This window comes from Oncorhynchus masou, unplaced genomic scaffold (assembly GCF_036934945.1).
Source record: "Oncorhynchus masou masou isolate Uvic2021 unplaced genomic scaffold, UVic_Omas_1.1 unplaced_scaffold_659, whole genome shotgun sequence".
In the NCBI taxonomy this organism is placed as follows: domain Eukaryota; kingdom Metazoa; phylum Chordata; class Actinopteri; order Salmoniformes; family Salmonidae; genus Oncorhynchus; species Oncorhynchus masou.
In genome coordinates this window covers 160598-181226 of record NW_027013031.1, presented here as the reverse complement: position 1 = coordinate 181226, position 20629 = coordinate 160598, and the positions used below count along the sequence as shown (strand labels likewise).

Sequence of the window (20629 nt, the reverse complement as noted above, 5' to 3'; positions counted from 1 at the left end):
GTACAGCCACTCCCTGTATAACCACAATACAACGTTATTACAACGTTACCACAGCAGGTACAGCCACTCCCTGTATAACCATAATACAACGTTACCACAGCAGGTACAGCCACTCCCTGTATAACCTTAATACAACGTTATTACAACGTTACCATAGCAGGTACAGCCACTCCCTGTATAACCATAATACAATGTTATCTCAGCAGGTACAGCCACTCCCTGTATAAACATAATACAACGTTATTACAACGTTACCACAGCAGGTACAGCCACTGCCTGTATAACCTTAATACAACGTTATTACAACGTTACCACAGCAGGTACAGCCACTCCCTGTATAAACATAATACAACGTTATTACAACGTTACCACAGCAGGTACAGCCACTTCCTTTATAACCTTAATACAACGTTATTACAACGTTACCATAGCAGGTACAGCCACTCCCTGTATAACCATAATACAACGTTATTACAACGTTACCACAGCAGGTACAGCCACTCCCTGTATAACCACAATACAATGTTATCTCAGCAGGTACATGTTTGACTAGCTGTGTTTCTGCACCAATCAAGAGACTGGTGTTTGACTAGTGGTGTTTCTGCACCAATCAAGAGACTGGTGTTTGACGAGCTGTGTTTCTGCACCAATCAAGAGACTGGTGTTTGACTTGCTGTGTTTCTGCACCAATCAAGAGACTGGTGTTTGACTTGCTGTGGTTCTGCACCAATCAAGAGACTGGTGTTTGACTTGCTGTGTTTCTGCACCAATCAAGAGACTGGTGTTTGACTAGCTGTGTTTCTGCACCAATCAAGAGACTGGTGTTTGACTAGTGGTGTTTCTGCACCAATCAAGAAACTGGTGTTTGACTAGCTGTGTTTCTGCACCAATCAAGAGACTGGTGTTTGACTAGTGGTGTTTCTGCACCAATCAAGAAACTGGTGTTTGACTAGCTGTGTTTCTGCACCAATCAAGAGACTGGTGTTTGACTAGCTGTGTTTCTGCACCAATCAAGAGACTGGTGTTTGACGAGTGGTGTTTCTGCACCAATCAAGAGACTGGTGTTTGACTAGCTGTGTTTCTGCACCAATCAAGAGACTGGTGTTTGACTAGTGGTGTTTCTGCACCAATCAAGAAACTGGTGTTTGACTAGCTGTGTTTCTGCACCAATCAAGAGACTGGTGTTTGACTAGTGGTGTTTCTGCACCAATCAAGAAACTGGTGTTTGACTAGCTGTGTTTCTGCACCAATCAAGAGACTGGTGTTTGACTAGCTGTGTCTCTGCACCAATCAAGAGACTGGTGTTTGACGAGTGGTGTTTCTGCACCAATCAAGAGACTGGTGTTTGACTTGCTGTGTTTCTGCACCAATCAAGAGACTGGTGTTTGACTAGCTGTGTTTCTGCACCAATCAAGAGACTGGTGTTTGACTAGCTGTGTTTCTGCACCAATCAAGAGACTGGTGTTTGACTAGCGGTGTTTCTGCACCAATCAAGAGACTGGTGTTTGACTAGCTGTGTTTCTGCACCAATCAAGAGACTGGTGTTTGACGAGTGGTGGTTCTGCACCAATCAAGAGACTGGTGTTTGACTTGCTGTGTTTCTGCACCAATCAAGAGACTGGTGTTTGACTAGCTGTGTTTCTGCACCAATCAAGAGACTGGTGTTTGACGAGTGGTGTTTCTGCACCAATCAAGAGACTGGTGTTTGACTAGCGGTGTTTCTGCACCAATCAAGAGACTGGTGTTTGACTAGCGGTGTTTCTGCACCAATCAAGAGACTGGTGTTTGACTAGCTGTGTTTCTGCACCAATCAAGAGACTGGTGTTTGACTAGCGGTGTTTCTGCACCAATCAAGAGACTGGTGTTTGACTAGCTGTGTTTCTGCACCAATCAAGAGACTGGTGTTTGACGAGTGGTGTTTCTGCACCAATCAAGAGACTGGTGTTTGACTTGCTGTGTTTCTGCACCAATCAAGAGACTGGTGTTTGACTAGCTGTGTTTCTGCACCAATCAAGAGACTGGTGTTTGACGAGTGGTGTTTCTGTACCGCGTGTGATGGCAGAGTTTGCACAACAACAACAAATGCCAATGTGATTCATACAAATAATCCAATGGTTCTGCCAGGTCAGACTACAGGTCAGACAACAGGTCAGACTACAGGTCAGACTACGGGTCAGACTACGGGTCAGACTACGGGTCAGACTACAGGTCAGACTACGGGTCAGACGACAGGTCAGACTACAGGTCAGACTACAGGTCAGACTACGGGTCAGACTACGGGTCAGACTACGGGTCAGACTACGGGTCAGAATACGGGTCAGACTACAGGTCAGAATACGGGTCAGACTACGGGTCAGAATACAGGTCAGAATACAGGTCAGAATACAGGTCAGACTACATGTCAGACTACAGGTCAGACTACAGGTCAGACAACAGGTCTGACAACAGGTCGGAATACGGGTCAGACTACGGGTCAGACTACGGGTCAGACTACGGGTCAGACTACAGGTCAGACTACAGGTCAGACTACAGGTCAGACTACAGGTCAGAATACGGGTCAGACTACGGGTCAGACTACGGGTCAGACTACGGGTCAGACTACGGGTCAGACTACGGGTCAGACTACGGGTCAGACTACGGGTCAGACTACGGGTCAGACTACAGGTCAGACTACAGGTCAGACTACAGGTCAGACGACCGGTCAGACTACAGGTCAGACTACAGGTCAGACTACATTGCCGTTAACATTTAATTGGGAAGGTTTAATGGAAAAGCCTTTAGAAAGAGTTGTTCTGGAATAGCTAACTGGCCAAACACAAGCCACTTTAAACTATACCACCTCCCATGACCAGCTAACTGGCTAAACAACGTGGTAGACAGGGGTCACATGCCCAGCTAAACAACGTGGTAGACAGGGTTCCCTTGCCCAGCTAACTGGCTAAACGACGTGGTAGACAGGTATTCCCATGCCCAGCTAAACAACGTGGTAGACAGGGATACCCATGCCCAGCTAAACAACGTGGTAGACAGGGATCCCCATGCCCAGCTAAACAACGTGGTAGACAGGGATTCCATGCCCAGCTAAACAACGTGGTAGACAGGTATTCCCATGACCAGCTAAACAACTTGGTAGACAGGGATTCCCTTGCCCAGCTAACTGGCTAAACAACGTGGTAGACAGGGATTCCCATGACCAGCTAACTGGCTAAACAACGTGGTAGACAGGGGTTCCCATGCCCAGCTAAACAACGTGGTAGACAGGGTTCCCTTGCCCAGCTAACTGGCTAAACGACGTGGTAGACAGGTATTCCCATGCCCAGCTAAACAACGTAGTAGACAGGGATACCCATGCCCAGCTAAACAACGTGGTAGACAGGGATCCCCATGCCCAGCTAAACAACGTGGTAGACAGGGATTCCATGCCCAGCTAAACAACGTGGTAGACAGGTATTCCCATGACCAGCTAAACAACTTGGTAGACAGGGATTCCCTTGCCCAGCTAACTGGCTAAACAACGTGGTAGACAGGGATTCCCATGCCCAGCTAACTGGCTAAACAACGTGGTAGACAGGGATTCCCATGCCCAGCTAACTGGCTAAACAACGTGGTAGACAGGGATTCCCATGCCCAGCTAACTGGCTAAACAACGTGGTAGACAGGGCTTCCCATGCCCAGCTAACTGGCTAAACACAAGCCACTTTAAACTATACCACCTCCCATGCCCAGCTAACTGGTTAAACAACGTGGTAGACAGGGATTCCCATGACCAGCTAAAAAACGTGGTAGACAGGGATTCCCATGCCCAGCTAAACAACGTGGTAGACAGGGCTTCCCATGCCCAGCTAACTGGCCAAACAACGTGGTAGACAAGGATTCCCATGCCCAGCTAACTGTCTAAACAACGTGGTAGACAGGGACTCCCATGCCCAGCTAAACAACGTGGTAGACAGGGTTCCCATGCCCAGCTAACTGTCTAAACAATGTGGTAGACAGGGATTCCCATGCCCAGCTAAACAACGTGGTAGACAGGGATTCCCATGCCCAGCTAAACCATGTGGTAGATAGGGCTTCCCATGCCCAGCTAACTGGCCAAACAACGTGGTAGACAAGGATTCCCATGCCCAGCTAACTGTCTAAACAACGTGGTAGACAGGGGTCCCATGCCCAGCTAAACAACGTGGTAGACAGGGTTCCCATGCCCAGCTAACTGGCTAAACGATGTGGTCGACAGGGATTCCCATGCCCAGCTAAACAACGTGGTAGACAGGGTTCCCATGCCCAGCTAACTGTCTAAACAATGTGGTAGACAGGGATTCCCATGCCCAGCTAAACAACGTGGTAGACAGGGCTTCCCATGCCCAGCTAAACCATGTGGTAGATAGGGATTCCCATGCCCAGCTAAACAACGTGGTAGACAGGGCTTCCCATGCCCAGCTAAACAACGTGGTAGACAGTGATTCACATGCCCAGCTAAACAACGTGGTTGACAGGGATTCCCATGCCCAGCTAAACAATGTGGTAGACAGGGATTCCCATGCCCAGCTAAACAATGTGGTAGACAGGGATTCCATGCCCAGCTAAACAATGTGGTAGACAGGTATTCCCATGCCCAGCTAAACAATGTGGTAGACAGGGCTTCCCATGCCCAGCTAAACAACTTGGTAGACAGGGATTCCCATGCCCAGCTAACTGGCTAAACAACGTGGTAGACAGGGGTCCCATGCCCAGCTAAACAACGTGGTAGACAGGGATTCCCATGCCCAGCTAACTGGCTAAACAACGTGGTAGACAGGTATTCCCATGCCCAGCTAACTGGCTAAACAACGTGGTAGACAAGGATTCCCATGACCAGCTAAACAACGTGGTAGACAGGGATTCCATGCCCAGCTAAACAACGTGGTAGACAGGGATTCCCATGCCCAGCTAAACAACGTGGTAGACAGGGATTCCCATGCCCAGCTAAACAACGTGGTAGACAGGGATCCCCATGCCCAGCTAAACAACGTGGTAGACAGGGATTCCATGCCCAGCTAAACAACGTGGTAGACAGGTATTCCCATGACCAGCTAAACAACTTGGTAGACAGGGATTCCCTTGCCCAGCTAACTGGCTAAACAACGTGGTAGACAGGGCTTCCCATGCCCAGCTAACTGGCTAAACAACGTGGTAGACAGGGATTCCCATGCCCAGCTAAACAACGTGGTAGACAGGGATTCCATGCCCAGCTAACTGGCTAAACAACGTGGTAGACAGGGATTCCCATGCCCAGCTAACTGGCTAAACAACGTGGTAGACAGGGATTCCCATGCCCAGCTAACTGGCTAAACAACGTGGTAGACAGGGCTTCCCATGCCCAGCTAACTGGCTAAACACAAGCCACTTTAAACTATACCACCTCCCATGCCCAGCTAACTGGTTAAACAACGTGGTAGACAGGGATTCCCATGACCAGCTAAAAAACGTGGTAGACAGGGATTCCCATGCCCAGCTAAACAACGTGGTAGACAGGGCTTCCCATGCCCAGCTAACTGGCCAAACAACGTGGTAGACAAGGATTCCCATGCCCAGCTAACTGTCTAAACAACGTGGTAGACAGGGACTCCCATGCCCAGCTAACTGGCTAAACGATGTGGTCGACAGGGATTCCCATGCCCAGCTAAACAACGTGGTAGACAGGGTTCCCATGCCCAGCTAACTGTCTAAACAATGTGGTAGACAGGGATTCCCATGCCCAGCTAAACAACGTGGTAGACAGGGTTCCCATGCCCAGCTAAACAACGTGGTAGATAGGGATTCCCATGCCCAGTTAAACAACCTGGTAGACAGGGATTCCCATGCCCAGCTAAACAACGTGGTAGACAGTGATTCACATGCCCAGCTAAACAACGTGGTTGACAGGGATTCCCATGCCCAGCTAAACAATGTGGTAGACAGGGATTCCCATGCCCAGCTAAACAATGTGGTAGACAGGGATTCCATGCCCAGCTAAACAATGTGGTAGACAGGTATTCCCATGCCCAGCTAAACAATGTGGTAGACAGGGCTTCCCATGCCCAGCTAAACAACTTGGTAGACAGGGATTCCCATGCCCAGCTAACTGGCTAAACAACGTGGTAGACAGGGGTCCCATGCCCAGCTAAACAACGTGGTAGACAGGGATTCCCATGCCCAGCTAACTGGCTAAACAACGTGGTAGACAGGTATTCCCATGCCCAGCTAACTGGCTAAACAACGTGGTAGACAGGGATTCCCATGCCCAGCTAAACAACGTGGTAGACAGGGATTCCATGCCCAGCTAAACAACGTGGTAGACAGGGATTCCCATGCCCAGCTAAACAACGTGGTAGACAGGGACTCCCATGCCCAGCTAACTGGCTAAACAACGTGGTAGACAGGGATTCCCATGCCCAGCTAACTGGCTAAACAACGTGGTAGACAGGGATTCCCATGCCCAGCTAACTGGCTAAACAATGTGGTAGACAGGGATTCCCATGCCCAGCTAAACAACGTGGTAGACAGGGATTCCCATGCCCAGCTAAACAACGTGGTAGACAGGGATTCCCATGCCCAGCTAAACAACGTGGTAGACAGGTATTCCCATGCCCAGCTAAACAACGTGGTAGACAGGTATTCCCATGCCCAGCTAAACAACGTGGTAGACAGGGATTCCCATGCCCAGCTAAACAACGTGGTAGACAGGGATTCCCATGCCCAGCTAACTGGCTAAACAACGTGGTAGACAGGGATCCCCATGCCCAGCTAACTGGCTAAACAACGTGGTAGACAGGGATCCCCATGCCCAGCTAAACAACGTGGTAGACAGGGATTCCCATGCCCAACTAAACAACGTGGTAGACAGGGATTCCCATGCCGTGACTTCTTCAGAAAGTTGCAGGAAATACAAATCACTGATTCACCTTTTATATTCTTTAGGGAAACATGTGGCTTTGGATCAAAATGATAGAAAATGTTCCCAAATGCCAACGTGGTAAAATAGACATCTCACCCACCAAGGCCTTCTGGGTGGTGGTGTTAATTTCCCACCCTGCACACAGCAGGTATGGCCACCCGCCACGACCAGAAAACAACGTCATCACAACGTAACCACAACGTCATCACAACGTAACCACAACGTCATCACAACGTAACCACAACGTCATCAGAACGTAACCACAACGTCATCACAACATAACCACAACGTCATCACAACATAACCACAACGTCATCACAACGTAACCACAACGTAACCACAATCCAACGTTAGTACAACAGACCTTGCCACTCCTCCGTAGTCCAGTCCTTCCTCTCCTCTAAACTTCACCATCAGTCGTTTCTTCAGATCCTTGGGTCTCATCTTCATGATCTGACGATAAGACTCCTACACACACACACACACACACACACGCACACACGCACACACACACAATTAAAGAAAATATAACCTGAAGAAAAATCCATCTTGTATTGTGTAGGCATGCCTATAAAAGTAAAGGTGTGTGCGTGAGTCTCTGTGTGAGTGTGTGTGCGTGAGTCTCTCTGTGTGTGTTTGTGTGTGTGTGTGTGAGTCTCTGTGTGTGTGTGTATATATATGTATATACAGATGTACATACCTCAAAGATCTCGTCTCGTGAGACCTCTATGCGACAGTGTCCGGCCTGTGGTTGCTGTAGTGACAGCTCGTGTCGGAGCAGCTTCAGTTTGTGGACCAGGTCTCTCTCATAACGCAGTGTCACCTCCCCCTTCTCCTCCCTCCTCCCCCCACCTCCATCTCTCTCCCGCCTCCCCCACCCAACGGCTGCGACGAATCCTTCACCTGGGAGTGTTGGCTGGAGAAACACAGTGGATTTGTCCCCTTTCTGATTTTTACATATCTTAGATACTGAATGTTATCAGATATTCAACCAAAACCTAATATTAGATAAAGGGAACCTGAGTTTACAAATAACAAAAACATGTATTTATTTATTTAATTAACCAAGTTATGTAACACCAAATTCCTGTTTCAAAAAAGTGTTGCCCCCTACACTCAATAACTGGACGAGTTAAAAGAATGTTCTATAGACAAACAAGTTAAAATAATGTTCTATAGACGGACGAGTTAAAATAATGTTCTATAGACGGACGAGTTAAAAGAATGTTGAGATGTTGGAACTGAGATGTTGGAATGGCCTAGTCAAAGTCCAAACCTAATCCCAACTGAGATGTTGGAATGGCCTAGTCAAAGTCCAAACCTAATCCCAACTGAGATGTTGGAATGGCCTAGTCAAAGTCCAAACCTAATCCCAATGGGAATGTTGGAATGGCCTAGTCAAAGTCCAAACCTAATCCCAACTGAGATGTTGGAATGGCCTAGTCAAAGTCCAAACCTAATCCCAACTGAGATGTTGGAATGGCCTAGTCAAAGTCCAAACCTAATCCCAACTGAGATGTTGGAATGGCCTAGTCAAAGTCCAAACCTAATCCCAACTGAGATGTTGGAATGGCCTAGTCAAAGTCCAAATCTAATCCCAATGGAGATGTTGTGGGAGGATCTAGGCCGAAATTCCTCCACAGCGACGTGAGAGACAACTACAGGAAGTGTTTGGTTGGAGTCATGGCAGCTAAAGGTGGACTGATCAACTACAGGAAGTGTTTGGTTGGAGTCATGGCAGCTAAAGGGGGACTGATCAACTACAGGAAGTGTTTGGTTGGAGTTGTTGCAGCTAATGGTGGACTGATCAACAACTACAGGAAGTGTTTGGTTGGAGTCATTGCAGCTAATGGTGGACTGATCAACAACTACAGGAAGTGTTTGGTTGGAGTCATGGCAGCTAAAGGGGGACTGATCAACAACTACAGGAAGTGTTTGGTTGGAGTCATTGCAGCTAATGGTGGACTGATCAACAACTACAGGAAGTGTTTGGTTGGAGTCATTGCAGCTAATGGTGGACTGATCAACAACTACAGGAAGTGTTTGGTTGGAGTCATTGCAGCTAAAGGTGGACTGATCAACAACTACAGGAAGTGTTTGGTTGGAGTCATTACAGCTAAAGGGGGACTGATCAACAACTACAGGAAGTGTTTGGTTGGAGTCATTGCAGCTAAAGGTGGACTGATCAACTACAGGAAGTGTTTGGTTGGAGTCATTGCAGCTAAAGGTGGACTGATCAACTACAGGAAGTGTTTGGTTGGAGTCATTGCAGCTAAAGGTGGACTGATCAACTACAGGAAGTGGTTGGTTGGAGTCATTGCAGATAAAGGGGGACTGATCAACAACTACAGGAAGTGTTTGGTTGGAGTCATGGCAGATAAAGGGGGACTGATCAACTACAGGAAGTGTTTGGTTGGAGTCATGGCAGCTAAAGGTGGACTGATCAACTACAGGAAGTGGTTGGTTGGAGTTGTTGCAGCTAAAGGTGGACTGATCAACAACTACAGGAAGTGGTTGGTTGGAGTCATTGCAGCTAAAGGTGGACTGATCAACAGCTACAGGAAGTGTTTGGTTGGAGTCGTTGCAGCTAAAGGTGGACTGATCAACTACAGGAAGTGTTTGGTTGGAGTTGTTGCAGCTAAAGGTGGACTGATCAACTACAGGAAGTGTTTGGTTGGAGTCGTTGCAGCTTAAGGTGGCACAACCAGTTATTGAGTGTAAGGGGGCGATAACTTTTCACATAGGGGCATTGGGTGTTACATAACCATGTTTATTAAATAAATTAAGTAACTGTGTGTGTGTGTGTTCGGTGTCTCTGTGTGTGTGTGTGTGTGTGTGTGTGTGTGTGTGTGTGTGTGTGTGTGTGTGTGTGTGTGTGTGTGTGTACCTGATGATGGTGTGTAGCCGGGGGTCAGTGAACTGCGTTGTTCGGTTGTTGTGATCCACAAAGTAGATCCGTCCCGACACCGTGCTCCTCACCTCCCAGCCGGCCGGCAGCGGACCCAACTCCTCACAGCTCACACTGGCCAGGTCCCTGGACCAATCACAACACACCTTACTGAGCTCTACACCAATCACAACACACCTTACTGAGCTCTACACCAATCACAACCCACCTTACTGGGCTCTAAACCAATCACAACACACCTTACTGAGCTCTAAGCCTTCCAACTGGATGCGCTCCAATTCAGGTAAGGTGGTACGGGATGAGGTAGTGGGGGAGGTAGTATAGATGGAGAGGTAGGGGGGGTTAGAATAGAGGGTAGGATAGTAAGGGCAGAGGGTAGGATAGTGAGGGTAGAGGGTAGGATAGTGAGGGCAGAGGGTAGGATAGTGAGGGTAGAGGGTAGGATAGTGAGGGTAGAGGGTAGGATAGTGAGGGTAGAGGGTAGGATAGTGAGGGCAGAGGGTAGGATAGTGAGGGTAGAGGGTAGGATAGTAAGGGTAGAGGGTAGGATAGTGAGGGTAGAGGGTAGGATAGTAAGGGTAGAGGGTAGGATAGTAAGGGTAGAGGGTAGGATAGTAAGGGTAGAGTGTAGGATAGTGAGGGTAGAGGGTAGGATAGTGAGGGTAGAGGGTAGGATAGTGAGGGTAGAGGGTAGGATAGTAAGGGCAGAGGGTAGGATAGTGAGGGTAGAGGGTAGGATAGTAAGGGTAGAGGGTAGGATAGTGAGGGTAGAGGGTAGGATAGTAAGGGTAGAGGGTAGGATAGTAAGGGTAGAGGGTAGGATAGTAAGGGTAGAGGGTAGGATAGTGAGGGTAGAGGGTAGGATAGTAAGGGTAGAGGGTAGAATAGTAAGGGTAGAGGGTAGGATAGTAAGGGTAGAGGGTAGGATAGTAAGGGTAGAGGGTAGGATAGTAAGGGTAGAGGGTAGGATGGTAAGGGTAGAGGGTAGGATAGTGAGGGTAGAGATTTGTATAGTAAGGGTAGAGGGTAGGATAGTAAGGGTAGAAGGTAGGATAGTGAGGGTAGAGGGTAGGATAGTGAGGGTAGAGGGTAGGATAGTGAGGGTAGAGGGTAGGATAGTGAGGGTAGAGGGTAGGATAGTGAGGGTAGAGGGTAGGGTAGAGGGTAGTGTAGAGGGTAGTATAGTAAGGGTAGAGGGTAGGATAGTGAGGGTAGAGGGTAGGATAGTGAGGGTAGAGGGTAGGATAGTGAGGGTAGAGGGTAGGATAGTGAGGGTAGAGGGTAGGATAGTAAGGGTAGAGGGTAGGATAGTGAGGGTAGAGGGTAGGATAGTGAGGGTAGAGGGTAGGATAGTGAGGGTAGAGGGTAGGATAGTAAGGGTAGAGGGTAGGATAGTAAGGGTAGAGGGTAGGATAGTGAGGGTAGAGGGTAGGATAGTGAGGGTAGGATAGTGAGGGTAGAGGGTAGGGTAGAGGGTAGTGTAGAGGGTAGTATAGTAAGGGTAGAGGGTAGGATAGTGAGGGTAGAGGGTAGGATAGTGAGGGTAGAGGGTAGGATAGTGAGGGTAGAGGGTAGGATAGTGAGCGTAGAGGGTAGGATAGTGAGGGTAGAGGGTAGGATAGTGAGGGTAGAGGGTAGTATAGTGAGGGTAGAGGGTAGTATAGTGAGGGTAGAGGGTAGTATAGTGAGGGTAGAGGGAAGGACAGAGGGAAGTATAGTGAGGGTAGAGGGAAGGACAGAGGGTAGTATAGTAAGGGTAGAGGGTAGGATAGTATGGTGGGCGTGTATTACCTGGGTATGCGTGGGTCATGATAGTGAGGGTAAAGGGTAGGATAGTGAGGGTAGAGGGTAGGAGGTAGACGGCTGGCTGTATGGTGGGCGTGTATTACCTGGGTATGCGTGGGTCATGCCAGGTGCTGACTCCCGTCTGTGTGTGAAGAAAATACACCTGTCCCTGCACCGTGGTGCGCTGCTCTGTAACACACACACATCATACAGAAAGGTCACACACACGTTGGACACAAACACACACTAGGGATAATAGTATCCGGAACACGTGGTTTTTAACATGAGAAGTGCTGCGTGAGAGAGAGTCTCTACTGCAGCTGTTGAGGTGGGAGCAGAGCGACAGCGATACGTCAACTCAGCTACAGCCAAGACCAGCTAACCTGTAAACAGCCAAGACCAGCTAACCTGTAGCAGCCAAGACCAGCTAACCTGTAGCAGCCAAGACCAGCTAACCCGTAGTAGCCAAGACCAGCTAACCTGTAAACAGCCAAGACCAGCTAACCTGTAAACAGCCAAGACCGGCTAACCTGTAAACGGCCAAGACCAGCTAACCTGTAAAACAGCCAAGACCAGCTAACCTGTAAACAGCCAAGACCAGCTAACCTGTAAACAGCCAAGACCAGCTAACCTGTAAACAGCCAAGACCAGCTAACCTGCAGCAGCCAAGACCAGCTAACCTGCAAACAGCCAAGACCAGCTAACCTGTAAACAGCCAAGACTAGCTAACCTGTAGCAGCCAAGACCAGCTAACCTGTAGCAGCCAAGACCAGCTAACCTGTAAACGGCCAAGACCAGCTAACCAGTAAACGGCCAAGACCAGCTAACCTGCACCAGCCAAGACCAGCTAACCAGCAGCAGCCAAGACCAGCTAACCAGTAAACAGCCAAGACCAGCTAACCTGTAGCAGCCAAGACCAGCTAACCTGTAGCAGCAAAGACCAGCTAACCTAAGTCAATAACACACACCTGGTCAATAACACACACCTGGTCAATAACACACACCTGGTCAATAACACACACCTGGTCAATAACATACACTTGGCCCTGCTCAATAACACACACCTGGTCAATAACACACACCTGCTCAATAACACACACCTGCTCAATAACACACACCTGGTCAGTAACATACACCTGGCCCTGCTCAATAACACACACCTGCTCAATAACACACACCTGCTCAATAACACACACCTGCTCAATAACACACACCTGCTCAATAACACACACCTGCTCAATAACACACTCCTGCTCAATAACACACACCTGGCCAATAACACACACCTGGCCAATAACACACACCTGGCCCTGGCCAATAACACACACCTTGTCAATAACACACACCTGCTCAATAACACACACCTGGCCCTGCTCAATAACACACACCTGGTCAATAACACACACCTGGTCAATAACACACACCTGGTCAATAACACACACCTGGTCCTGCTCAATAACACACACCTGGTCAATAACATACACCTGGCTCTGCTCAATAACACACACCTGGTCAATAACACACACCTGGTCAATAACATACACCTGGCCCTGCTCAATAACACACACCTGGTCAATAACATACACCTGGCCCTGCTCAATAACACACACCTGGTCAATAACACACACCTGGCCAATAACACACACTTGGCCCTGCTCAATAACACACACCTGGTCAATAACACACACCTGGTCAATAACACACACCTGGTCAATAACACACACCTGCCCAATAACACACAACTGGCCAATAACACACAACTGGCCAATAACACACACCTGGCCAATAACACACACTTGGCCAATAACACACACTTGGCACTGCTAAATAACACACACCTGGTCAATAACACACACCTGGCCAATAACATACACCTGGTCAATAACACACACTTGGCCCTGCTCAATAACACACACCTGGTCAATAACACACACCTGGCCCTGGCCAATAACACACACCTGGCCAATAACACACACCTGGCCAATAACACACACCTGGCCAATAACACACACCTGGCCAATAACACACACCTGGCCAATAACATACACCTGGTCAATAACACACACCTGGCCCTGGTCAATAACACACACCTTTTCAATAACACACACCTGGTCAAGAACACACACCTGGTCAATAACACACACCTGCTCAATAACACACACCTGCTCAATAGCACACACCTGCTCAATAACACACACCTGGCCCTGCTCAATAACACACACCTGGTCAATAACATACACCTGGCCCTGCTCAATAACACACACCTGGTCAATAACACACACCTGGCCAATAACATACACCTGGTCAATAACACACACTTGGCCCTGCTCAATAACACACACCTGGTCAATAACACACACCTGGTCAATAACACACACCTGGTCAATAACACACACTTGGCCCTGCTAAATAACACACACCTGGTCAATAACACACACCTGGCCCTGTACCATTTGTAAATAACACAAACTCTCTCCGTCTCTCTCACCGTATCCCTCAGGCAGATCAGGTGATTGGTTGCCATGCGGTCGGTTCTGAGGGGTATGGGTGTGTCTTTGGGAATCCTGGCCTCTGATTCGCTGAGCCTGGAGCCGGTTCTCCTGGTTGGGTGAATCCGGTGGACAGGTCCCGCCCCCAGCGGCACCCGTGGGGTCTGAGTACGGCAGCGGCTCCTCACTGAAACAGCTCTCAAACACAGGCCTACACACACACACACCCACTTGTTACACCCCCCCGTTACACACACACACCTGTTACACACATACAGACACTGACCTGTTACACACACACCTGTTACGTACACATGCACCTGTTGCGCGCGCACGCACACACACACACACACACACACACACACACACACACACACACACACACACACACACACACACACACACACACACACACACACACACACACACACACACACACACACACACACACACACACACACTCTCTCCACTCTCTCCACTCTCAGTCACATACCCCTTGAGAGCCCTCCAACACACACAGTGAGAGAGCCCTCCAACACACACAGTGAGAGAGCCCTCCAACACACACAGTGAGAGAGCCCTCCAACACACACAGTGAGAGAGCCCTCCAACACACACAGTGAGAGAGCCCTCCAACACACACAGTGAGAGCCCTCCAACACACACAGTGAGAGCCCTCCAACACACACAGTGAGAGAGCCCTCCAACACACACAGTGAGAGAGCCCTCCAACACACACAGTGAGAGAGCCCTCCAACACACACAGTGAGAGCCCTCCAACACACACAACCACAGAAGGATCCTCACCCCTCATTCTCTAACAGTCCTCTACAGTCGACCACGGGTCCTCCGCTGCCCAAACCATCTCTGGTCTGGAGGCTCACTGGAAAACACAGTTAACACACATTACACACACAGTCTAGCACAGCTAACCTTGTGGGGACACACAATTTAGCCCCAATCAAAATCCTATTTCCCTAACCCGTACTCTTACCCTAACCTTAACATAAACCCTAACCCGTACCCTTACCCTAACCTTAACATAAACCCTAACCCGTACCCTTACCCTAACCTTAACATAAACCCTAACCCGTACTCTTACCCTAACCCTTACCCTAACCTTAACATAAACCCTAACCCGTACCCTAACCTTAACATAAACCCTAACCTGTACCCTTAACCTGTCTTGGATATAGGGTGGTATTTTCACCTCCGGATGAAAAACGTGGCCAAATTAAACTGCCTGCTACTCAGGCCCATAAGGTAGGGTATGCATATAATTAGTCGATTTGGATAGAAAACACTCTAAAGTTTCCAAAACGGTGAAAATAATGTGTGAGTATAACATAACTGATATGGCAGGCGAAAACCCAAGGAAAATCCAACCAGGAAGTACTATTATTTTGAAAGGCTGTTTTTCCATTGAAAGCCTATCCACCATACAAAGACTTAGGACCCAGTTCACAAGCTCTATGGCTTCTTCTATATGTGGCCAGTCTTTAGGCATTGTTTCAGGCTTTTACTCTGAAAAATGAGGGAGATACACCGCTTTCAATGAGAGGACAGGGGAAGCATTTACCTTTTCCATTGACAAAGTTTTTGTCCGGTTGAAATAATATTGATTATTTATGACAAAAACACCCTGAGGATTGATTTTAAACATCGTTTGACATGTTTCTACTATCTTTTATTGTACTTTTTTGACTTTTCGTCTTGAGAGCTCGCATTGTGCCTTTGGATTTCTGAACAAAACGCACCAACAAAACGAAGGTATTTGGACATAAAGATTAACTTTATTGAACAAAACAAACATTTATTGTCTAGTGCCACCAGATGAAGATCATCAAAGGTAAGGGATTATTTTTAACGTTATTTCTGACTTTTGTGACACCTCACCTTGGTTGGAAAATGGCTGTATGGGTTTCTGTGGCTAGGCGCTGACCTAACATAATTGCAAAGTGTGCTTTCACCTTAAAGCCTTTTTGAAATCTGACACAGCGGTTGCATTAAGGAGAAGTTTATCTGTATTCGTATGTTCAACACTTGTATCTTCTATCAATGTTTATGATGAGTATTTCTGTTGTTTGATGTGGCTCTCTGCACTTTCTTAAATAAAGAGCTACTATTGTTATTTTCCAAATGGTAATTGATGAGCGCCTCCCATTCACTCCTCAAGTATACAGGCAACGAGAGGCAGGCTATTACGGAAACGTGGAGGCAATTATTTTATAAAGTCTTCCTAATAGGCCATTGGAACCAGCATTTCTTTCCTGTTTAATTGTTTTTCATATCAACTTTCTTTCACTGTCCAGAAGCCAATGGCACAATCCTAGTCACTTCTCTTTTCAGTTTGCTGCAGCTAGCGACCGGAACGAGCTGCAACAAACATTCAAACTGGATAGTTTTATCTCCATCTCTTCATTCAAAGACTCAATCATGGACACTCTTACTGGCAGTTGTGGCTGCTTAGCGTGATGTATTGTTGTCTCTACCTTGTTGCCCTTTGTGCTGTTGTCTGTGCCCAATAAGGTTTGTACTAGGGATGCACGATATATCGGTAAACATCTCGGAATCGGTCGATATTAGCTAAAAATGTCAACATCGGTATCGACCCGAAGTCTAGTTTAAAGCCGATGTGCAAAATCGATGGCAAAGCTGACGTGCATACCTATATAAACGTAGGTACACAGCGTAATGATGCCATGTAAAATTTTGCACTACACGTGCAACACAGCGTTCCAAACCTAGCCCACAATGTCTGCTGTGTGGATTGAGCAGTCAACAAGTCAAACAGTCATTTGAAAGAGTAAGAACATTTCAGGTTTCTGCACAGCACTTTGAGATATCAGCTGATGTAAGGAGGGCTTTATAAATAAATTTGATTTTCAGCGAGACAACTCAAAAGGTGAAATCCATAACACCAAGTTAATGGGATTCATTGACAATCAACCGTTCTCTGTCGTGGATGATGTTGACAATCAACTGTTCTCTGTCGTGGATGATGTTGACAATCAACCGTTCTCTGTCATGGATGATGTTTACTGGTCGAGCACCGATTCTGGGTTGTGCATCAGTGGTGCATCATGTTCTGGTGTACAGTCGTGGCCAAAAGTTTTGAGAATGACAAGTATTAAATTTCCAGTCTGCTGCCTCAGTGTGTTTAGATATTTTTGTCAGATGTTACTATGGAATACTGAAGTATAATTACAAGCATTTCATAAGTGTCAAAGGCTTTTATTGACAATTACATGAAGTTGATGCAGAGTCAATATTTGCAGTGTTGACCCTTCTTTTTCAAGGCCTCTGCAATCCGCCCTGACATTTTGTCAATTAACTTCTGGGCCACATCCTGATTGATGGCAGCCCATTCTTGCATAATCAAAGCTTGGAGTTTCTCAGCATTTGTGGGGTTTTGTTTGTCCACTCGCCTCTTGAGGATTGACCACAAGTCCTCAATGGGATTAAGGTCTGGGGAGTTTCCTGGCCATGGGCCCAAAATATGGATGTGTTGTTCCCCGAGCTACTTAGTTATCACTTTTGCCTTATGGCAAGGTGCTCCATCATGCTTGGAAAATACATTGTTCGTCACCAAACTGTTCCTGGATAGTTGGGAGAAGTTGCTCTCGGAGGATGTGTTGGTACCACTCTTTATTCATGGCTGTGTTCTTAGGCAACATTGTGAGTGAGCCCACTCCCTTGGCTGAGAAGCAACCCCACACATGAATGGTCTCAGGATGCTTTACTGTTGGCATGACACAGGACTGATGGTAGCGCTCACCTTGTCTTCTCCGGACAAGTCTTTTTCCGGATGCCCCAAACAATCGGAAAGGGGATTCATCAGAGAAAATGACTTTACCCCAGTCCTCAGCAGTCCAATCCCTGGACCTTTTGCAGAAAAGCAGTCTGTCCCTGATGTTTTTCCTGGAGAGAAGTGGCTTCTTTGCTGCCCTTCTTGACACCATGCCATCCCCCAAAAGTCTTTGCCTCACTGTGCGTGCAGATGCACTCACACCTGCCTGCTGCCATTCCTGAGCAGGCTCTGTACTGGTGGTGCCCCGATCTCGCAGCTGAATCAACTTTAGGAGACGGTCCTGGCGCTTACTGGACTTTCTTGGGCGCCCTGAAGCCAACAACAACATAACATTCTGGAGTATATGCAAATTGCCATCATACAAACTGAGGCAGCAGACTGTGAAAATGAATATTTGTGTCATTCTCAAAACTTTTGGCCACGACTGTACACACTACCAAGTGCGCTATTGTTCAGATGTTGCCCTACCGGAGTTACACAGTAATAGTGTCACTGCTATTAGCTTCACGACATACTATGGAACGCCGTTTGGGTTTGTTTACAATACCGCGTTGGGTAATAAAGCATTATTTGTTAGAACGCAACGTAGCTAGCGTTAGCTTGGTACCTATCTAGCACCAATACAACCAGCCTGAAAACAATGACCAGTAGAAACTGCAGTCATTTTCATTATTCTTAGCAATGATTTAGGAATCCTTGTGAGTAAGTATTAGCTAGGTTGCCACCTGTTGTTCGGCTATTGAAATTGAACTTCAGTTCATGAAAATAAATAGCTAGCCAGCTACTTAACCCTGTTGCCCAAAGCTAACGTTATAAGCAGCCAGCTAGCTTCATCTGTCTAATGAGGCTCGACGGACCGGGTTATGTGTTGTGAAGCTAGCCACAATAAGGATTAGGCACAATAGTGGAATTTGCGATTTGCCTTCAAAATAAAAGTACTTATTTGAAAGTGATGCAGAAGGTTACAATTGGTGGAATCATGCCATATTTAGACTAGATAATGTTAAACAAGGTTGGAATGTGAAGCAATGAAATAGGTTATCAGTCCACTCGGTGACGCCCGCAGAACACAACCGTGAAAAGTTTACGCAAATATTAACGTTGTAGCTCTTATCGCGGGACTGTGACTGTGTGAAATCACCTCCCCAGTCAGCCTATTGTGTGTTTTGACATTCATATTGCACTCTACAGCTTTACCTAAGGATTGGGGATCAATGATATGGGGTAACAGTCTACTCAATACCCAAGATATTTTTCCCAACGTCCTCCTCAGAGTTAGACTCCAAAACATCCACACAGCAATGTTTTTCCTCAGGAATAGTGTTCAATACAAACAGGTTGACAATAAATGTGGCTCAATTCACAGTTGTTTCAGAGTCCCGCAATAAGAGCTATGATGCTGATGTTCTCTGGGTGTCACAGAGTAGACTGATACCCCATGTCATTGACCCACAATCCATGGGTAAGGCTGTACAGTGAAATAAGGATGCCCCCAATGCAACTCTAAAGTATAATACATCCAGTGTGATTTCAACATATCTTTGTCAAATTAACAAATCATTGTCCTTTGTACGAAGGGCTATATACATTTGATTTGATTTGATTTGTTGATTTTATATAACAACATTCCAATTTCGTTTTGGCATGATCTATTTAATTATGGCATAATTCTACTATTTGTATTCATTTGCATCACTGTCAATTACATACTTTTATTTTGAAGGCTAACCGCAAAGTCCACTATTGTGGCTAATCCTTACTGTTGTTAGCTTCACATAGATGGGTCTGACCACCATTAATCAAATAAGAACTGTCTTATAAATTAGGGTTGCTTTTAGATGATGACACCTAGCTACTGAAACAGATGTTAGCTAGCTAACTACAGCTACTGAAACAGAGGTTAGCTAGCTAACTACAGCTACTGAAACAGAGGTTAGCTAGCTAACTACAGCTACTGAAAACAGATGTTAGCTAGCTAACTATAGCTACAGATGTTAGCTAGCTAACTACAGCTACTAAAACAGAGGTTAGCTAGCTAACTACAGCTACTGAAACAGATGTTAGCTAGCTAACTTCAGCTACTGAAACAGATTAGCTAGCTAACTTCAGCTACTGAAACAGAGGTTAGCTAGCTAACAGAGGTTAGCTAGTTAACTTCAGCTACTGAAACAGAGGTTAGCTAGTTAACTTCAGCTACTGAAACAGATGTTATCTAGCTAACTTCAGCTACTGAAACAGATGTTAGCTAGCTAACTATAGCTACAGATGTTAGCTAGCTAACTACAGCTACTGAAACAGAGGTTAGCTAGCTAACTACAGCTACTGAAACAGAGGTTAGCTAGCTAACTACAGCTACTGAAACAGAGGTTAGCTAGCTAACTACAGCTACTGAAACAGAGGTTAGCTAGCTAACTTCAGCTACTGAAACAGAGGTTAGCTAGCTAACTTCAGCTACTGAAACAGATGTTATCTAGCTAACTTCAGCTACTGAAACAGATGTTAGCTAGCTAACTATAGCTACAGATGTTAGCTAGCTAACTATAGCTACAGATGTTAGCTAGCTAACTATAGCTACAGATGTTAGCTAGCTAACTACAGCTACTGAAACAGAGGTTAGCTAGCTAACTATAGCTACTGAAACAGATGTTAGCTAGCTAACTATAGCTACTGAAACAGATGTTAGCAAGCTAACTACAGCTCCTGAAACAGATATTAGCTAGCTAACA

At 46.7% G+C, this 20629-nt stretch overlaps 1 protein-coding gene across 1 annotated transcript in view; it reads right to left on the bottom strand.

Moving 5' to 3' along the window:
- Nucleotides 1-15819, bottom strand: part of LOC135536747 (E3 ubiquitin-protein ligase SMURF1-like) — a 47858-nt gene extending 32039 nt beyond the window's left edge. The window contains 8 exon segments of the mRNA XM_064962998.1: nt 7275-7378; nt 7611-7745; nt 7748-7826; nt 9798-9944; nt 11708-11792; nt 14092-14303; nt 14900-14975; nt 15789-15819. Coding sequence (XP_064819070.1) covers nt 7275-7378; nt 7611-7745; nt 7748-7826; nt 9798-9944; nt 11708-11792; nt 14092-14303; nt 14900-14975; nt 15789-15819 — 869 coding nt within the window.
- Nucleotides 15820-20629: the final 4810 nt, after the last annotated feature.